The 22,500-nt window shown below is 38.8% G+C and overlaps 1 protein-coding gene across 2 annotated transcripts in view; it reads left to right on the top strand.

Annotated features, from left to right (window-relative positions):
- The window catches only part of LOC122800825 (procollagen-lysine,2-oxoglutarate 5-dioxygenase 2-like), an 816,734-nt gene that overhangs the window by 205,795 nt on the left and 588,439 nt on the right, over window positions 1-22,500 (top strand). For both annotated transcript variants that reach the window (XM_044070112.1, XM_044070111.1), the window contains exon 2: window positions 17,225-17,316. In XM_044070112.1, the coding sequence (XP_043926047.1) occupies window positions 17,225-17,316 (92 nt within the window). The remainder of the gene's footprint in view (window positions 1-17,224; window positions 17,317-22,500) is intronic.

Below are 22,500 nucleotides of genomic sequence, written 5' to 3'. Positions count from 1 at the left end.
TCTTTCTCTCCTAAAAGCAAGAAACTTACTCTACATTATAAAATATCCACTTCAGACAATGCTGCGGCCTTACCTGATTTTAGCAGACTAAATTGGAACTCCATTCCTAGACTCTTCTGCACATCTTTAATGACTATCTTCTCCTTTATCACTGAGCAAATGCCTGAAGCATTCCACTGATAAGCAGGCAGAAATCTTCTTCCCATCACCACATTACCATGAATAACTTTACTAATTAAGCTTTCTCCCTTTCCAAGCTAATGCATGCATGCAGTATATCCAATTATATATACACACATCATAATTTCTGATTATATTTCTGCATTAATGTTGTTTGTCTTTCAGCTTTTTCCCAGTAAGGGGTCGCCACAGTGGAACTCCGGTCCGCTAATGATTGGCAGTAGATTTTTACGAAATGCCAGCTTGACGCCCAACCTTCAACGAAGGCACGCCCATTTACGTATGCATGTCTTTTGAATGCTACCAACCGCGGGGAGGACATGCAGACTCCACACAGAAGGCACTCCCAAGCCAAGCCGAGAATCGAATGGGAGAACCTCTTGCTGTGAGGTAACAACACTACCGCCGCATATATATTTCTGCATTAATGATGATAAGAAGTCTCTCACCATGGTAATATGAACATTGCATGCCCATTAGCTGAATGTTGCAATTTTATTTCTAACTCAACACTAGCATGTGTACCCTTCTGTAGTGCAGGCCAAGACAAGTTTTCCAGAAGCACCGCTATAATTAGAGATGAAAAGATGATGGTGTGACATGTTTGTGTACATTGGCTCAGCCTCAGGTTGAAGCATTTTGGCATTTCGTTTTGATTACTTCTCTTATTATTTCCCATAGTTTAATTTGAGTTCTAACTCATTCAGAGCTCTCATCATGTACTTCTGCTAAATGCAGTGCTGTGTGTTGACTCATGCAGAACTGTATCTGGAAGGAGGCAAAAGAGACAGCCCAGCTGTCTGGCAGCCTCTGTCATTTTTGTTTTCTCCACATATAGGAAAACAGAAGGTTAATGCTAATCTCTGTGTGTATCTACTAACATAGAATGAAAAATATATAAAATAATTTTGGTCCTATCAAAAGCTTGAGTCGTGTATATATATGTTGGGAGAAAGTAAAGTTTTGGTAGCCAAGTAAACTTCATATTTTTTTTTTTTTTTGCACAATACTGCTTATAAGAGCAGGAGTTAGCAGTGAAAATTAGTGTATCTCAAAAAGGAAATATGGTGTAGATGAAGGTTCCTTCTGAAATGGATGGTGCAGTGGTGCAGCAGTAGTGTTGTCGTCTCATAGCAAGAGGTTCTCCAGTTCATTTCTCAGCTGGTGTGCCTTCTGTGTGGAGTCTGTATGTCCTCCCTGTATTCTTGTGGGTTTTCTCCAGGTGCTCTGGTTTCCTCCCACATTACAAAGACATATGTCTGGAGTGTTTCTCCCAGGGCCTCTGCTGAAAATTGGCTTTCTTCCAATTTGGAGTTTCCTGGTAAACAAATGTTAAATAAATAAAATGGAAGAGTGTTTATTACCTTTGTCAAAAGCTTCCTCTGTAGCAACTCTGTACATTTCCAGTGATATTAATGTAGTTGCTGAATTGTTGTTGTCAACTTCACAGTGACATTTCCATCATATTAATGTAGCTATTAAATTGTTGTTGTCAACTTAGCAGTGGCACTCTCAGCCTCTTACACCATTTCTAAAGTGTATACTGCAAGCCACATATATCATCCATTCGATATGAAATGCACTTCTAAAAATAATTGTATTAAGCCTAAACAATTCTTAAACAATTCTTAAATTTCAACCTTAAACAGCAGTTCTCTTCCGTCATTAGTAAATGAACTCAGAATCCTTAAGTCAAGCTATTTACACTGGAATATTTTGAGCAAAGCATATAAATTCACAATTTCAGGTTTTGTTACACTGCCTCGTTGTATCTGATATATTAATGTTGACTGCTTAGTACTTACATTGTGAATACAAAACGATGTACATTAACTTTGTCTGATGTCTCAGGCATGATGTATATATGTGCTTATTTGTGTGCTTGCATTTGTGTCTGTGTCTAAGTGTGTGTTCATATGTATGTATATGCTTGTGTGTGTGTGTGTGTGTGTGTGTGTGTGTGTGTGTGTGTGTGTGTGTGTGTGTGTGTGTGTGTGTGTCTGTGTGCCTGTGTGTCTATACATCTGTATATATGTGTATGTGTGCATATGTACGTAGGTGTGTATGTTCGTGAATAGGTATGTGCATGCATGTGTATTAGTGATTCACAGACTCCATATTGCAAGTCTCACAACTTCAAAAGTGTTAGTGCAGTTAGAGTGAAATATTTTCTAAGCCGAAAACTGCTTTATCTCAGAGAATAATCTCTTCTGTTATCTACAGAGATGTTGGAAATACTGCATATAAATAGCAGGGTCTCTGGATATGCTACTCTCACCACCAGGGATATATATGGGCTCACTAACTTCCCCCAAAGCCCCCCAAAAACTTTATAGCATGTAAAATTGAGTTGCAAAGTTTGCTGTTCTTTAAGTCCTAAATACTTATATTTTTTAAATGCTGGGACTTGCTGTATGGAGTCTGGAATTTCGAATAGAGTAACGTAAAACAAACTTTGAATAAAGTAATGTCACCCGATATATGGCTGAAAGCTTTGCTGTGTTATATATGTATTAAAGCGGTTCTTCAGTATATAGCAGGTGATGTTGCTTTATTCAAAGTTTGTTTTATGTTTTGCTGTGTGTCTTTGTTACTGCTATACCATTGCTGCTCTTTGTGGTCATTGACATCCAATAAATTTCCATATGTGTGTGTGTTTGTATGTATGTCTGGCTGAGAACCCCCATTCATTAAAGTACTACGTTTTCATGCCACCGCCTACATATTTAATGAGCTATGTGATCAACAGTATGACTGTTGAGGATTTTAGTAAGAAAGTGCTGTACTTTTACAAGGCTAAACTTCGGTATGGCCATGTCTTTTGCTGAATACACTGACATTCTCATCGTGAACAATGCATACAATACCAGCCTTTGTAATGCAGCTTTATAACTGCCCATCAGGTATGTGTTAAAATACTAAATATATGTCTCACCTTTCTTGCTAACTCCCTAGAAATACAGCACAGAGGATTAGTTCTATATGCTGTTCATGCATCTTCTTTTGTAGTCCTCAGTTTCTGCAAGCATGCCTTGGGACTCAGTTGATTAACCAGACAGCATCTAAGCAATAATTTATAACTGGGTGTGGGTAACGCAGAATTTATCCATGGATCAAATATTTTGATTGTGACCCCAAAACCCAAATCAGAAGACAAAGCCAGTCATAGATAAGTCCAGCATGGGCCACACCCAGTCACTGGTTATTAATATTATACAGTTTCATTAGTAAAACAAATCTGCTTACCTTTTAAATAGCAACATTGTATGCCCAGTCTTGCTGATTCTGGTGTGTTTTTCTGCTGACTTCTATGACTGAGGATGACTTTTTTATGTACTGCACGTTAGGCGTGCATATGTTGATGTTTGCTCAGTATACTAGGTTGAAAGTAGTTTTTGTCACTTTTTTTATTTAGGAGTGTGACACTGCCAGCCCAGCTATCTGGAATTTTGTAAATAATTCTATCTCATTTGTGAATATTGATATGATTTATACAGAACTGTATGTTATGTACTGAGCTTCAAGAATGTAACCACAGCATACCCTGCTGGAACATAGAAGATTAACTTACAAAACTTAAAGAAAATAAGTTGAAATTAAGTGCTTTACAATGTACTATGAAAGTTAGCTAATGCAGCAAGAAGACAGGATGTCTAGAGCTAGAAGTTTTTCTATTATCTTGGAAAGAAGTATTTACTGTGTTTAAAATGTAAATCGTTTTATTGCTCTGTGACTTCCTAGCAGCTGCACATCTGAGAGATATATACTTCTCACACAAAGATGTTAAAAATTCTGTTAGTATCTGTTAGCCTGGGAACTAAAGGCAGGTGACAAAAAGTGATTTCATCCAAGATAACCCAGCAGTAATGTTTGATAGTAATTTAAGAACCCTCTCAGAGAAAGATTGTGCATTTTGTATCTTGTCTTGGACCTAGAAACACCCACTCAGCACTTCTGCCTGCTTGTTGTCTGTAAGTAAGATTTAGGCATAGTATTTCTTTTAGCGATAGATAGGAATATAGTAAAGATTAGTGTATATGTTTTCTGTATTCATTTGAGACTGCTCTGCAATGTTGTTTTAAAATATTTCCTATGATTCTGAACTCTGCAATTACTGTGTTGAGTATTGGCTTATTCTTTTATTATTTATTATTAAATATATTTAAACCTATCTTTATGGCTAATATTTGTGGGACATATTTAAGCTCTTAGAGTACTTGCATATGTATTTGATGACCCTGTACAGGCCACTCCTAAATAGCCTTAGTCATGGTCAAACTTAACATTTGAATAATAGTAACATTACACAGTAGGATTGATCACCCGTTGTAAGGGCCTTTATGGTAGCTGATAAGTAGGGGCTGGTGGCAGTGATAACTACCTTATAGTCTGGGCAGAAGGGGGCATAGCTAGTAAACCTCTTCCAGCCTTCCCCAGATGTGTATGTGAGTGCTTGTATATAAATCAAATCTCAAAGTGTGTGTGTGAGCTACTTGGGGAAGGAACACGAAGCACTGGTTAGACAGAGAGGGTGCTGGTGGTCTTGACTTGACCCCTCAGCTGAGATCTCAGTGCTATAGCTGTGCAAGTGGGGAGTCTTATTGGGGATCTGGAGAAAGCGAGAGAAACCAGCCCTCAGACTGACTGTGATCTCTGTGTGCTCTTAAGGGAAATTGTACTTTACTGTTTGTGTACTTGTCATCCTCCCATTGTGTACATCCCTCACTGTTGCCAGTGGTGAGGATTGAGGCTCCTTGATTACTGGGCCAGTGCAGGGTATTCACAATTATTCATAAAATGATACTTCTAGACCTCTGACTTTCGATGGAGATAAGTTTGGAATTAAAAAAAAAAAAAAAAAAATATATATATATATATATATATATATATATATATATATATATATATATATATATATATATATATATACATATATATATATATTAAAATTTTGGAACATCATGTTTTTCTAATGGCTGCATTTGCAAAGAGTGAAAGGTTTTGTCTTCCACCATATTAGTTGCATTTATTTTCTCTACTTAACATAATGGAGAACATTATGGCTATACCTTTTTTTTCAATACCTACATTTGCCCTAAACTATTACTGTTGATAATGCTAGATTTACAATGGGCAGGTTGATTGCCCTGAGCAGTGCAAGCAGACACATATGCTTTGTGGACTTACCTCATTATAAACTCAATAGAAAGAAAGTTATAAAGTGATGCAGGTATCAAGTGATTTATTTTGTATGCCTATATCATGCTTTTGTGCTTGTCTTGTGGTATGTGGGTTGTGAAGATTTCTATTCAAAACCTGACTTACACATCTTTCACTGTTGTTTACCCTGCATCATTTTTAGTGTCCTATAAACATGAAGTAATTCCAACCATTATAACATTTTCTTGGACTTCATGTCCTGCAGTTACAGCCTAAGTTACTAAATGATACATTTGACATCTGTGTAAATATTTCAGTAGCTAGTTCTACTGATGCTAACTTATTATTTCTTTGTTAGTCAGTCTGATTCCTGGAATGACTTCTTAGCCACATGCTTAGAGTCAAACTCTTCGATACTGTATAAAATCATATGGGTGAGTGGTTAATATAGTGACTTAGTGTAAGGTCTCTGTCTGCTCGCTCCTAACTCCTGGGTTCAACCTTGACCTTTGATTACTAGGTTTGTGGAGTGTTTTTTGCCATGGGTATTCTACAGCTATTCTCATTTCCTCTGTTTCTTCCTACCTTTGAAAAAAACATGCTGTTTGATTGACTGCACAAAGTTGTCCATATCTATGTTGCATTTTTCTTTGGCATTGTGTTGCTCATTGCTGAAAAGGAGTCTTGAGGACCAGTTCACTTATCCAGTTAACAAATAAGTAAATGCAATAAAAAAACAGAAAAAATAGTCTTAGGTTAAAAATGTCACAGGGATTCAGATGTAGTACTTCTCTATATTACCTGCATTTTTGGCTGCAATTTTGAATGATTTTCTCCCAAGACTTTTTAAGAAGTTCATCGTGCATACAGCTGCAGACATAACAGATGGGTTCTCCTGCCGTCAGGCGGGTCCTCGGTCGGCCGAATTCCAAAGTCTAGGTCCGGCGTCGGTTGTCGTCGCTTCTTCCCTGATGTCAGTGCGACAGGGATATAAAAGAACCAGCCAATGCCATTTTCTTCAGTCTTTCTTGCCACACGGTGCCCGAAGCAGAAGCAGTTCGCAAGTGCTGGTCGGCCAGCTCCTGAGATTACGAAAAATTTGGAAACCGAAGTCTTCTTAAAAGATAAGTACCCCGTTGGGGAAACTTTTCTTGCCTCAGACCGATGTCAGACAAAGTTAATAATTGTATTTCTTGTGGGAAGCAAATACAGCATAAGGATTTCTATTCCCTCTGTATACCTTGTTTAGGCCCAGACCACGACGTCTCGGTCTGTCGCTTTTGTGCTACATTCAACAAACGCACTATTAAGCATCGGGCGGAGTTCACCCAGCATTTTTTTGGGAAAGCATTTAACTATACTATGTCGTTGGATACTCCGACTCCGGTTTTGTCTAAAAAATGCAAAGACAAGGACCGACACTCGAGGTTCGCGGCCTCTACCGACACCACGCCATAGCCGATTACACGTGGTCCGGTTCTCAGCGAGGCGCCTACGCAGCCCCTGATTACCAACGACACTTCTTTGGTGGTGTCTCCTGTACCCAAGGTCGCAGGCTCCTCGGTCCACACCCCGACTACAGATACCGAAGCCACTCTTGGCATTGAAACACAGAATGTGGACAGGTCCACCTCCACTCAAGGTGTCTTTAGACCTTCCTCTTCTTTCTCCATCAAAGCTTTCACCAAGTCTAAAGCAACCATGCACCCTAAGAGACCAGCTACACAGGGCCCATCTCCAGGACCCATGCCCAAGAAACAAATGCTTAAAATGGCTGAGGATTTAATTACTCTAATTAGAGGCTCTCAGCAACCTCTGGACAAAAGGCCCAGAGTGGAGGAAGATTCCCCCTCCTCTGATCAGGGGTCCATTATTTCAGAACACTCTGATGATCAGGAACAGTCTGACTCCCCCTTTGAAGATTCTGATGCAGAGGAGTCTATTCCTTCTGTATCACCCCCTGAGGATTTCTCATTTGGGGAAACTTTGCATACCTTAAGGGAACACTTCCACTGGGAAGGCCAGGATTATTCAGATTCCAAGAAAAGGCTCAGGGAATTTCTTTTGTTACCCCAGCACAGGCCTCTGGCTATACCTCCTGTCTTGGACATCCTAGATGATGTTTACTCGGAGGCCTGCCTTAACCCGGACTCTCTACCTCCAGCTCCAGTTAAGCCTGACAGGTACTACAGGGTTCCTGACTCACACCAATTTCTTTACAAAAACCATGCTGCTGACCTAGAAACCATCTCACAGGGGCCCAAGGGAGTTAAGGCCTCCATTGCCAAAAATCCATTGCCTTCCAACAGAGATTCCAGATCCTTAGAAAGGTGGGGAAAAAAGGTATATACCTCGGCCTTAAACTGTCAGTTTCATATGCTAAAATACCAACAGTTTCTGTTATCTCAATTGAAAAGTAAAATGTCACAACCTGCACAACCAGACTTGAAGGAGTTGCAGGATTTGATGCATAGTGCAGAACAAGTGGGTAAACATACCTTACAATGTGGTTTTGATGTTCTAGAGGCCTCATGTAGAGCTGTTGTTACAGGTTCAGTCATACGTAGGCATGCCTGGCTCAAGGAACAAGCCTTGCCTGATCATGTCAAAGCTAAATTACTAGACGCCCCTCTTCAAAAGGATGTACTATTTGGGGCAAATGCTGAGGAAGTATTATGGAAAATGGAGGAAAAGGCTAAATCAATGCAAACTGTGAAAGAATTTTTGGAGGTCCAACCCCCACGTTTTAGTAGAAATTGGCCTTCCAAAAACTGGTCCTTTCCTGCCACAGACAGACCCCAAAGAGGCAGATACATGTGCCCGAGGGGCAGAGGACAATCACAAGGATTGTACAGAGGCAGACAATGGCAAGCCCCTACGCAAAGAGGTGGTGAGGACAACTCGCAATCTTTCAGAAAGCAAACCCAATGACTTTCCCCTTTGCATGCCAACCAGGTCTCAAATGGCAGCACCCTTAGGAGGAAAGTTGGCCCTATTCTCAAAAAATTGGCATGTTGTCACAAAGGACAAATGGATCCTGGACATTATAAACAGAGGCTACAAATTCCATTTTCATACCCTTCCAAAAATGAGAGGCATGTCAAACCTGCCACACAATCAAAGGGCAGAGGCACAAAAGCAAATTTCAGATCTTATAAACATGAAAGCTATTCAAGAGGTACCTACGCACGAACAAGGTCAAGGTTTTTATTCCAGGCTATTTCTGGTGCCAAGGAAGGGAAAAGATTGGAGACCTATTTTGGATCTTTCCATCTTAAACACATTCCTACTGCATTACAAAATTCAAGATGCTCACTCTACAGCAACTTCTTCCCATGCTGGGCAAGGAGTCTTGGCTGGTAACATTGGACCTCAAGGAGGCATACCTGCATGTCCCAATCAGACAAAATTGCAGAAGATACCTCAGATTTCTTGCAGGTTCAACCCATTATCAATTCTCTGCATTGCCCTTTGGCTTATCTACTGTGCCCAGAGTATTCACAAAATGCCTGGCATCAGTAATTGCCTACTGCAGACTTCAAGGGATACAAATATACCCTTATTTGGATGACTGCCTGATCCAAGTGGACAGCAAGCACATTCTTCTGAAACATCTGGCTTATGTAATAATGTTATTAAACTCTCTAGGATACACAGTCAACAAAGAGAAATCAAGGCTGATACCCTCTCGGAAGATATTTTTCCTGGGTGCCAATTTGAACACAAACACCCAGATGGCCTACCTCATGCCAGAGAAGCTGGGGCAACTAATTCAATATTTCATAACACTGGCAAATTGCACCAGGCTGACTGCAAGGAAAATCCTGCAGGCTCTGGGATTCATGGCATCTTGCATCTTACTAATCCCATGTGCAAAGCTGCATATGAGAAAACTACAATGGTACCTAAAAAACATATGGTCTCAGCACAGCCACAGTTTGGAAACAATAATACCACTAATTCCATGTCTGCAAAAGGAATTTCTGTGGTGGGCTCAAGCATGTCAAACAAACACAGGTCTTCCATTCAGCAAGCCTCAAGCAAATCAAGTCATCACAACAGACGCCTCGGACTACGCCTGGGGGGGCGCACATGACAGACCGGTGCATTCAGAGCAAATGGTCCCAAAAAGAAAAGCACCTTCACATCATTCAAAAAGAAATTCTAGCAGTAATAAATGCTATTACAGCTTCGAAGGACCTTCTACAACCAGGCCAACTATTGATAAGAACGGACAACACCACAGTTATGTGGTACATAAACAAGCAGGGAGGAACACATTCTTATCCCCTATGCAGACTGGCCATGTCACTTTGGAACATGGCCATGGACTTACAAATGGAACTACAAGCACAGTACTTGCCAGGCAAGGAAAACAGGCTGGCAGACAACCTAAGCAGGAATATGACAGATCCACACGAATGGAAGTTGCATCCAACTGTTTTTACAGAAATAACCCAAGAATGGGGAAGGCCAGACATAGATCTCTTTGCCTCCCACAAAAATCATCAATTAACAAAATTCTGTTCAAGGATCTTCCATCCAAAGGCCTGGAGAGTGGACACTCTCTCTTTCAGTTGGACATCAATGACAGTTTATGCCTTCCCGCCTCTTCCTCTGCTGCCCAAAGTCCTATTGAAGACCAGAGCAGACAGACCAAAGATGATCCTCATTGCTCCAGACTGGCCAAGGCAACACTGGTACCCACTCCTGAGGAGCCTGACGCAATCCCCACCATGGACCCTGCCTCTAATGCCTCTACTTCTGACTCAGCGCAGCTTCAAAACTCTTCACAGTCAGCTAAAAACACTCAACCTAGCCGCATGGAAGATTCCTTAGCATCACAGCAGGCCCTACTCTCCAAGGAGGTGCAGGATGTCATTTTGGAGGCCAGAAGGCCATCAACTAGAAAAGCTTACTCCACAAAATGGAAACGTTTTTGTGTCTGGAATGAGAAAAAGGGCCAGAACCCTGGAAAATTGAATATACCTCAAATACTACAATATTTGGCTGAACTGCTAAGCAGTGGACTTTCATTCTCCTCCATCAAAATCCATGCCTCAGCCATTTCTGCAGAATACAACACTGATCCATCTTTATTCTCTCACCCTCTATTAAGACAGTTCCTCAGAGGGGCTAAGAACTTAAGACCTCCAAGGAAACAACCAATACCTGCTTGGGATCTTAATTTAATTCTGGAAAAACTGACTTTTACTCCTTTTGAGCCAGCTGCCTCATGAGATTTGCAATATTTGTCCTGGAAAACAGCTTTCCTTCTGGCTATCACTTCAGCTTGTAGAGTTTCAGAACTACAAGCTCTCATGGCTGTCCAGCCTTTTATCATCTTCCATCAGGACAGAGTTTCCTTATGAACCAACCCGTCCTTTATGCCTAAAGTGGTATCCAGGGTAGCTTTAAATCAGGCCATACATTTACCTACTTTTTATCTTAATCCTCAAAACAAAGGGGAGAGATTGCTACATTCCTTGGACATCCACAGACAACTGCGTTATTATTTGGACAGAACAAAACCTTTCAGAAAATGAGAACAGCTCTTTGTGGCCTATGCGGTAGGAGCTCAAGGAAAGCCAATTTCCAAACAGACAATCCCAAAATGGATAGCCCACTGCATACGCTTTTGCTATTCCTTTCATGGCAAGACTGTACCTACAGGGATTAGAACTCATTCCACCAGGGCCACAGCCACCTCTGCAGCGTTCCTCAGAGGAGTTCCTACCAAGGATATTTTGGAAGCAGCCACTTGGAGTTCTGTGCATACCTTCTCCAAGCACTACAACCTACCATTATACTCCAAATCTAGAGCAGGCTTTGCCACTGCAGTCTTGCAGGGCATTTTGGCTCCTCCTAGTTCCAGCTAGTGCCTACCACCCTTTTCTTAGCTTTGGGATTCTACCCATCTGTTATGACTGCAGCTGTATGCACGATGAACATAGTACAGTTTTGTACCTACCATAAATGTAGATGTTCGAGTGCTAATACAGCTGCCGTCCAGGTTTCCCTCCCTCCTTCCCTTCTAGGGGTATTCTTTTATGGTGTATTTGCTTGCAACTACTGTTTTTTGATTATATTGCATTGCATTATTACATAATTTTATATATATTGCCTTCCTTCCGGGGGCACCTGACATCTGGGGCAAGAAAAACTGAAGAAAATGGCGTTGGCTGGTTCTTTTATACCCCTGTCACACTGACGTCAGGGAAGAAGTGACGACAACCGACGCCGGACCTAGACTTTGGAATTCGGCCGACCGAGGACCCGCCTGATGGCAGGAGAACCCATCTGTTATGTCTGCAGCTGTATTAGCACTCAAACATCTACATTTATGGTAGGTACAAAACTGTACTTTTGTATGCTTTGCTAAAATCGTTGCTGCAACACATTTTTATTAGTCCCTATGTCATCATTCTGTTTAAAGGAAATTGAGTAAGTTATAGCAAAAAATAAAAATGCCAACCTAAGTGTTGATGAAGCTGTACGTGAAGTCATGTAGATATAAAATATTTTCCTTCTCATCAAGTTGCCTCTGACAGAATTTCAGCAGTTGTCTTGAATCCTCATGTCTCTTTAGCCATTAGAAATCTCAGTCTAGAGCTGTTATTAATCCAGAGCTCACATATCCTCATTTTCTAATCAAGAGGGATTTGTTGAGAAACAATTTAAACAAAAAGTCCAGTAAGACAACTCAACGCACAGCAGCAGTGCTATACATCTAATAAATTCCACAAAAGGCTGCATTGGCAAAGATCTCTACAAGAAGCATCCAGGAAACAGCTGACTTAAAACTTTACAAAAATATACAGCTCACAGGAGCAATAGAAGGCTTGAAATAAAGAAAGAAAAAAGTGTTTCAATATAACAGAAAATGAAAGTCTACAAAAGACTATGATTGTCATATAGATTGCATTGCTATCATGAATTAGCTTACTATAGGTTCATGTGTGTTTACTAGGCTAACCGCCACAGTGACGTTTTTAAGCCTAGCCATGCATCCCAAATCTCTGACATGTTGAGTTACAGTAGATAAGTGTAAGCAGGAGCTTGTGAGATGAAACATTTACAAGTAGGGGCCTGGGAGATGAAACATTTATACACTGCCTGTGTTCTTTAGAGACGTGGGTGCCAAACTAGGGATGGATTTCCTGTTTCCCATCCAGTTGTCCAAGTTACACATGATAGCATTAGAGCAGATAGGGTAAACATGAAAAATAAACTTCCCAAATGGTAACTGAGTATCAGGGAAGTCAGAAGCTATTAGGAGATGGTGGACAGTCGGTTGAAGTAGCAGTAACAATACAAGCAAATCTGTGCTGCTTATATTTTGCAAGCCAAATAATGATGTAAGTATATAAGATGTTTAAAATAATATGAAATACATAGGTGAGCACAGACAAGACATGATAAATATAACCTAAGTACAGCTATCTTGGATTAGACTCCATACTCAGTTGAAACTGCCACATGGTGGGCATAATTCTAAATGTTTAAATAAAACTGTTTTTATGAATGATAAAATGCTTAATGTCTCTTAAGAGGGCATTACATGGTAAGCATTTCCTACAGTCACTGTGTAATACAAAATGTAACGGTATTCTCATGACACATTAGATGTATTTTGGCAACATATTGTATGCAGATTGCATAATTTGAAGTCTAAAGTCAACATAATTTAGTTAAGTGTCAGTTTACGAATTTAGGACCTTGAAATCAATTTATTTTGATCTGCATAATGTGGTGAACTCTGAATTAGTAAAGAAAATCACTAAACTGCACTTAGTAGTAGTTTTAGCATGAGAGCAAGGATCAATAAGATATTTGTCATCAGAATGATTTGTTACTGCAAAAACAAGGGTTGTAGCTGTGGTAGTAATAATAATAAGCAGAGCTCTACCAAATGAGGATGCTGGATAACAAGTCTGATGACTTTCATCAAGTGTCATAAGTATGATACTGCCATGTCCGTAGCTCACAGTTACCAATAAAGTAGTTGTGTTTGGGTTTCTATCTCAGTGATTTTGCATGATGAATACTAAACTTCCTATTGAGCTGTGAAAAGATTATTACGTACTGCATGTGAAATTTCACATCTGATGCATTCATGAAGTAGGGTAAGAAGACTGAAGAAGGGGGTAAAGCCATGATTGCACCTCAGACAACCTGTGTTTGATTACTGAGATGGATAATAGAGTGATGAGGTTGGGAGAGGATGTAAGTTAGCAGCCAATGTCTGCTTATTCGTTCATAAGAGGAAGACGGCATGACATTCAGTGCAAGGTGCATTATGTGCATGTGCTGAAAAAGGGTTCAACACTTTGTTATTAGACTTATTCTTGGTAAGCAGCTGATAGCGTAGTATGCAAGCTGCTAAAGCTGAGAGTTGTGAGCATAAAATACTCCACACCATTTCAGAGGATGAATGTTCCACTCCCAGAATATGAATCTGGGAGCTATGGGAATGATTGGATAGTGAGCAGTTACCTCTGTAATGAATGATTGAATGAATGGATTTGTTGGATGACCAGGGATAAAGTTTGAGGGTCATTGTGGAGGCAATATCCCAAAAATTATAAAAAAGAAGATGATGGGAAAGTGGAACAAAACTGTTAATAACTTGAAAACTGCCAGTGGTGTCAAGAGTCCATTCACAAAATTAGACATGGATATAGTTTTTATAGTTATCAATAGTTAGAGTTTCAGACGTTTGAATCATGGAAACATAACTTACAGATTGACTGTACTGACTGATGATTTCTATTAGTTCAGACCAAAGAGTAGGAAAATGCTTTTTACAGCTAGGAATGCCAGCTACCAAACTAAGTAGATTTTTAAAAGAAATGGCTGTGAAGGACAGGTTACAGAAAACTGGATAGTGCGTATTCACTGTGTTACACCTAAGTGCATATCCTTAATGGTTATCAGTAATTTGTTGCCATATTTTCTACATATGAGGTCCACGTCTCATGAATGTTGCCATGACACTGTGTCATATTGTCTCAATGGATAGTTTTAATGGCAGCGTACAAGTCTCCCTGTAGCACTACTGGATTGTGACTTTGTGCACTTTATAGATACCGGAAAGAAACAATGACCATACTGTACTTCATGGATACTGGGTATTGAGGAGATGGAGAGGAATGAGGGGGGCTATAGCTGCTCAACTAGCTCAGGGGTGATATACTGATGCCAAGCCAGGGAGGTGTGTAGCTACTATAGTTCTGGTGTTCATACCTGGTGATGAGGGTCAGTAGGAAGCAACATGAGGTGGAGTGTGGCCTCACAGTGACATATCACATGCTTCATGAGAATGGAACCCCCAGATAGGCATATCACCATCGAGGCAGGATGTTTGCCTTTGCAGTAACCGTTACAGTGAGCCTGAAACCAGTATAGTAGGATAGGACATAATCAATCTCTCTGAAGTATAACACTTTCTCTACAGATACTCTACCCTTCATAACCTGGTAGTCAAAGGAGAACAAACAGTCAAACTTGGTTGCCATAGAAAAAGAAGAAGAGTTATCCTAGACAAGGGCAGAAAAAAACTTTTGTGGAACAAATACTTTATGGCAATTTCTAGATATACCTACTGAGCTAGGAATCCCAATAGAAATAAAAGACAATGCCTATCTCACTGTACTGTCTGACCTTGATAAATAAAGGTACGTTTGCTTTCAAGGAAAGGTAAGTCTACATTCATGGAAACATGGGAATCCTGTGTCTACAAATTATGTACACTGACATATAGGGTAGGGGTCATAGTGAGGTAGCATGAACTATGAAGCTTGACAAGGACAAAACATGAGTAACTTATTAAACATATGTAAGGAAAATAGTTATCCTAATTCCAGGGCCAGGATGTTGGGACAACTGACTATCACCTGCTGTAAACTGGATGGCTGACTTTGGATGATCAGCACTTGTCAGTGTCTTTCCTTACAGTGGATTGCACTGGAGCACACTTACTGGGTGCGTACAGTGCTTTCCCGTTCACATTTGTAATATAAAGCTGCACCTGCAGTGAATAACGCAGAAAGGTTTTGTTATTTCTTGAAGAAATTTTCGGATTAAATACTTCAAGAAAAGTTTGTACAAAATGGTAGAATTAAGGGGTTGGGTGTTCCCCATTGTAATTACTAGTGGGCCCAGGGTGGATCCTGGGTATTCACATTAAGAGTTCTGTAATTTTCATATTTCTCAACCTCTTGGTGGAAGGAATCTAGATAAAGCCTAAAATAATGAGGGGACAAAGGCCCAAAAATATGGACAAATTTTAAGCACTGCTCTTATAAACTTAGAAAATTGCCAGAATAACAGGATTTGTGTTAGTATGCATTTTTCAAGGGTATGACGTCTGAAACTTAACTGTATGTCTTCATTTAGTGACATCAGGTAGCATTGATTTGCCAGAAAACTACAAATGTTTATCTATTAACTTTCTAAGTGCAATGAAGTAATATTAACAAATTTTGGGCCTTTGTCTGAACACATTTTCTTGTTTCGTTCCTCTCTGTCCCAACTTTCACAAGCCAATGGAGTTGTGTTGGCTTTTCATTACTCTTCCAATAGCACATCAAACTGTGTACTGTTATACATTAGTGAACAACCTTCTATACAACCTGCCTTTCATCAAAGTCTCTTTTAATCATCCAACTGTGACAATGTCATGTAGTTGTTATTGTAACCCCGAAAAAGAGTTTAATATAGATGAATGGGATAACAACGCAGTGACAGTGCTGCCATGACAAAGAAGTGAAGCGCAAAATAAAAATGACAGCTGTTAAGCTGCAACGTGGAAGGCACTTACATTCATGCCACTGTTAAACTGTTCAATCAGAAGTGTAGCTTTCATGATGGATGTCAAAGGGCCATTAACTATAATCTGTGAAAATATTGATGGTAGATATGGAGACAGTGTACTTTTCTGCATTGTGGAAGTTACACAGGTTGCTCATTATGTATTTAGATTGACAGAAAATCCAGCAGTCAATGTTCACTTCAATGTAATGTGCCTCTATGCTTTCACTTGTGAAATGTACCAGAGTGACAGAATGCTCTCAGCTTGTGGTCACATAACAGACACTGTCTGAGTCCCATTAGCAGTCCTAATATGATCTACCAACTTCACAGTTACAAAGAAGGTGTAATATTTTACTACAGCTGCAGATATTCTGGGGTAAACATTTCTAAGAAAAGGGGAAGAAATCACTTTAGTGAGACTGTAGCACATTAAACAGTACTTATTAGTTCATTGCCCACCTGTCCACTGATAAAACATTTTGTCTATTTTCACAAACTTCCCACAGGTCTGTGCAACATTGAATGTTACTGTAATTAAGTAAGATGGTTCAGGGACCAGTCTCATGTGTGAGGATGGAAGGGCTTGCCCACTACTTTAGGTCTTCTGTTTTTGATTAAATAGTCTGCGAATTGACTGGAACTTGATGAAAGGTGTCAATGATAACAGTGTGCCAAAAACTGGCCTGTGGAACCAGATCACAAGCAATTACAATCAAATATATGCTGTATGAACTTATAACTCGTGGTATCATTAACTTATTGTGATGTACCAGGTACAGAATCACTTGTAATAATTATTTGGAACAATAAAAGATGGTGTTACTGAAACCTGAGTATTGTCATTAAATGTCTGTTAATTATGCTAGCACATGGAAATGTTACCTCCTTGGGTTCCTTCAGAGTACCAATTCATTATCCATGAAATGTTACACTATCTATGCTGTTATAATTAGTGTATATTACTTGAAATGAAGGCTATCAGTGAGATAGCACACTTAAAATGCTTACTTTGAAAATTATTAAAATAAAGACATAGATTAATGGTTTTATATGTGTTTTTTTCTTTCAGATCATCTTCTAGTTCTTACCATAGCTACCAAAGAAACAGATGGATTTCTCCGCTTTATGCAAACTGCAAAGTTCTTCAACTATTCTGTTAAGGTATGAGATTTAATTTAATGATATTCTTAAAATGATAATTATATAGTATAAGAACAATGAAAATGGTCATTGGGACCAAAAAGCAAACAAGCAAATTCTGACCAAGCGTAACAAAAATGCATTTGTTGTTTGATTAACTTTAATTTGGATGCACCATGCATCTGCAATCAAAATGTTTATTCACTTCTGACCATTGTGTTTTACTGCAGTGCATGACATTTCTGGAGAGTAAATGTCATTCACAGTCAGAGTGTTCGGCAACTCCGTACCTGTCTTAATTTTACAAGAACCTCTGGCTTCCATGATGTCGTAAAGTCTGGTCATGTGATTACACAGGATTGTCTTAAAGCAATAATTCAAACTTATACCCTTTTACTTTTATACTTTCTGGATCCCCTTAACTTGGCCATGTAGCCCATCTCATCACCCAGGGACCATTTACTCCCCTTTTGCAGATGACTGAAAATTGGGAGCACTCACCAACACTAATTTTCTCCAGGAAGGGCTAACACATACAGACAGATAACTTGTGTCAGTGCCATAGACTAAAACTAAATGCCAAGAAAAGCCTCATAACTATCATATTGACAGCACACCCCTAGCAGTCAACCCAACAGTCAGGGACTTGGGGACTCACATGGACAGTAATCTTGCCTTTGACCATCACATGTCTACAGTAGTGAAGGAATCATTCTTTGTTGTGCAACTTATAAACAAAGGTATGTCTATTTAAGGAGTTCATTGTTCTACTGTATTGAGCTTTCATCAGACCCATCAATACCCCCTTTGGTATGTATTTAACCAGGCATATCAAGGAATTAGAATGTCCACAGAAGTTACTCATTAAAAGAATACAGGGCATAATCACCATATCCTATGCAGATCACCTCAAAGCCCTATTCCTGTAGTCTGTTGAGGGAAAACCCATGCCTGGCATGTAAGGCATTGTCAGTCTCAACTCTGATGGACGTCCTGCTTATCAAAACAAACAGCCCCAGAATTACCTGTTCCAAAGACTTAAAACTTGTTGTGTTATAAATAGGACCTGCTGGACAGACAAATATGTATTCCAAAGACTACCCTTTTGCTGGGACAGGCTTCCATTCCATGTGAAGCAGAGTTTCTCCACAACCCAATTCAAGTGTAACTTGGATAAGTGGATTGGGACCTAGAAATGTATCCCTGGTTTGGCACCTGTCTCTAATGGACATAGGCAGCTTATATAGATGATGTCCCAGGTCCCTGCTTGTAAATGATTCATCTCCCAAGCCCCTGCTGATGCTTAGCAAAGGTACCAGAACTTGTCAGTGATTTGGGATGCATGACTAGTCTTAAAAGGCCCTAGTGATTTTTAGCCTAGTACACGCAAACACATGAATAAATAAATACATAAATAAAAGAGAGAGATGGGGGAGTACATATTTATTTAACAGTCAGTAAAAAAGTATCAGTACCTCATTTTTCAACCTCTATGTCTAAAAATAAAATAAAAGATAAAAACCAAATTAACTTGGGAACAGAGCTTTTATAAAAATGTGCATTCTAAAAACTATAACACTAGTCACAAATGGAATAGACTAAAAGAATATGCATTACTCTATAATTAAAGAAGAATACATTTTTTTATATGTAGTTCCTCAGTTCTGAAAATCATGTTTAGGGCCACTGAACTTTCAGAAAGCACCATAACTGCTTATGCCTATGGCGCACAAATTGTATGAGTGGGAAAACAGCATTCAGAGGAAAAATCAAGTCTGATCCTACAAACCAGGATGAGAGGAAAACTATGGTGGTATAACTTCATTTATAATTTAATAGGCAGTTATCGCATAATAATTTTAATTTGAAGAGTTACATATATACAGCATCCTTTTGGTCTCCAGTCTCCATCAGCATAATACCTGAATAAGAAATGTAACAAATCCATAACCCTGTCTAAGCTCAGAAAAGCGGGGTCTGTGGCTTGCCGATCGTACCTAAGGAGGAAAAGAAAAACACAGTGACTGAGGGTGAGTTCTGTGTAAACGCTAACTGCTTCAACTTTTATTAACCCGAAGAACAACATATTTCACAGTAACTTATGTTCATATTCTTTGAACACATCTTAAGGGGTAAGCATTTTTATGTATATTTACTGTGACATTTTTGATTAATGACGTGTCAAAAGTTATAATAAATGTTGTTGTACCTTGTGTTTTCTTTGTCCAGCTGTGTCTCAGAAATGTGTCCTGGTTGTGGTTTGTAATACTTAGGATAAAAGCCTTTTGCCTTAAGACCATACTTTTGGCACGTCTTATGAAAAATGTCAGTCTTTTTAAGAATTGCTGTACATTAGTGTATGCACTCCAGCTTTTCAATGTATGCTTTTATGGAAGAATTACTTTTTGTGGGCAGCCCTTGAATGGACTTAGGTTTTAAAGAATCACTTATATTTTTAAGAAGGATAGTAACAATTTATTATGTTTTTATGAAGCCGTCACATCTTTCATATGGGATCATATTATTAAAACATTATTTTCTCATATCTCTTTTTTTAGATGTCCTCTATCTGTCATATTGATTAGCAATTATTGAGCATGTGACTGTCTTAAAATGTAAAGAAATGTATACTTATATTTTAACACTCTTCATTTGCTAAGGCTCGTTAGAATGTAATTTTTACTGGATTCATATTGATCCCATGAAGGCAGTTTTGACAAATGTAAATAAACTGAAAAATTGAAACCAGTTCACTGAAACTGCCTTCAGCAAACATCGAAAGAATTTATCCCCCCCCCTCGCATCCCCATGGGGGGGTACCCCCCAGATATGTATACCTAATCCGAGGTCACACAACAGTAGAAAAAAAAGACAATCTTCTTTTTCATTGAAGGTGATTTTGGCAAACTGGCCTTTGGCTTTTGCTGAAATCTCCTTCGACAGATTGACTTGCTCCCTTTTTGACTCACCCTTTCGTAAGAAGAGAGAAAGCATACAAGTATCCATTATAAGCAGACATGCATGAACAGATTTAGGAACTTTTTCAGTAATGTGTCCCTGAGAAATTTTACAACATGAAGCTTTTAATAACACTATCATGGTGATCTCCAATGAAAGCTGAGCAGTTTGTGGGATTTGTAGTTCTACCATCAGATTTATAGAATGTCTGAATTATATAGATAAATGTCATACGGGTGAATTAAACAGGCATTTCATATATATTTTTTGTTTGTTTGAACCTCCATATATGTGATTTTCATACTTCTAAAAGTTAACACCTCTCGGTAGTCATAAAACATATCAGAAATAGTGAAAAATATGGAATAAGCAACTTTTAGTGGAGTAGATTATTCACCATATTCAAACTAGAAAATTCATTCATTTTGGATACCTGGTTTATTCTGTTCAGGATCATGAAGTAGAGACAGTCTATTTTGCAAATCAATGGGCATAAGTCAAAAAAACAGTCTTGGAACACCTTGGCAGTCCTTCTATGCAAACATATCCAGACATACACACACACACACACACACACACACACACACACACACACACACACACACACACACACACACACACACACACATAACTGCTGTGTATTTGCAGAATTACCACATTTACCTATGAGCATTTTGTTGCACTGGGGATGTGAGACACTGGCAAGAATCCCACACAGATACCGGGAAGATTTGCAAACTCTACATAGAAGGCATTGCAGGTGGGAACTGAACCAGCCACTGTAAGATAGCACCTCCCTAACCAGACATTTCTGGTTTGTATGCCAACATCCCTCCCATACGTGTATGTTTTGTCCTTGATGACCATGAATCTTGGGGAGTACTTCATTCTATCCATGCTGTGCATAGCTACATATTTTAGCATAGTGAGGCATTTATTGCATTGGTAGTGTTACACTTCAGAAGATGGGGGAGTAGAAAGCAGCCTGGGCTTTCTTTAAACTCAAGAAGAGAGCTGTACATTTTGGCTACAACTGAAAAAAAAAGTCTTTTGGAGCCGTTTACAGCATTATTGCCTGATGACCACATCTGGCTGTTAATCTTCAGTAAGATATATATTACTTATGAACATGGCAAGATTGTTTCTCTCGTGTCAGACTATTTCTGGCCTATGGAACAATGAAGCATCTGCACATAGAAGGTAGTTGGTCTTTGCAGGTTTACCCTTTTTTTTTTTTTTTTTTTTCACATTTTATTGTAATTTGTTTTCATTTTTACATATGATACTGAAACCAAGAAGAATGTTCATGTATAGAGCTATAGATTTTCCAAGCTTCCTTTCTTTTGACTAAAGCTTTTTGTATTTGTTTTATTATACAATGACCAGAATTATGTCCAAGTCTTCTATTTCTTTTTTGGGGTAATATTTTAAGTGTAGAAGATGGTGAATGATTAAAATGTATTGTATTGTAATACTGTAATCACTTTGGTCAGTGACACGGAACAAGATGCAAGTTGTAAGCTGTTATGGTCAGTGTGTTCTGTCTAGTTTTTGTTGAATATGTATTCATTAACTCATAATGTTTTGACCTTTCTGTATTCCATTCTTCTTTCTATGAGATGAATGATTTGTTTCAAAAAAGAATAAAAGTCTTGTTTTACAGCTGTCTTAGAGTTAATATAAACTAGTAGCAGTGTTATATTGGCATACTCCAAATGCTAGGAGGTTGAAAAAATGTTTAAAAGGTATGATTGTGAATGTTAGAATATGTGAATAGATGTTGAAATTACTCTTTAATTTTTGGAACCATTTAGATAAGGATTCATGCATCAATTTATCCAATGTTTACCTCTGATTAATTAACTAGTCAGGTTGGATCAAGACATAGCCTCTGTACAATAGAATAATATATGTGTACCACATCAAACAGTTATGTAGTGATTGTCCTGCTGTTTCTGGAAATATTAACATTTGCGGATTATTCCCAGAATATAATAAAAGACACATTTCTTTTGATAATTAAATATGTAAATCGAAATGGGAAACTTCTTTTAGATTTTTATTTTTTGAGGAATATTGGATTCAGAATCATTACAGTGCACTTATACACAGATCATTACATAACTGAGTGATTCAAATTACACAGATGCACACACACACACACACACACACATATATATATATATATATATATATATATATATATATATATATATATAGCAGTGTGTGCACTGTGTTTAGTCATGC

The sequence above is a fragment of the Protopterus annectens genome, chromosome 4.part1 (genome assembly GCF_019279795.1).
Source record: "Protopterus annectens isolate FY-2018-M chromosome 4.part1, PAN1.0, whole genome shotgun sequence".
In the NCBI taxonomy this organism is placed as follows: domain Eukaryota; kingdom Metazoa; phylum Chordata; order Ceratodontiformes; family Protopteridae; genus Protopterus; species Protopterus annectens.
This window is presented reverse-complemented; position numbering and strand designations above follow the sequence as displayed.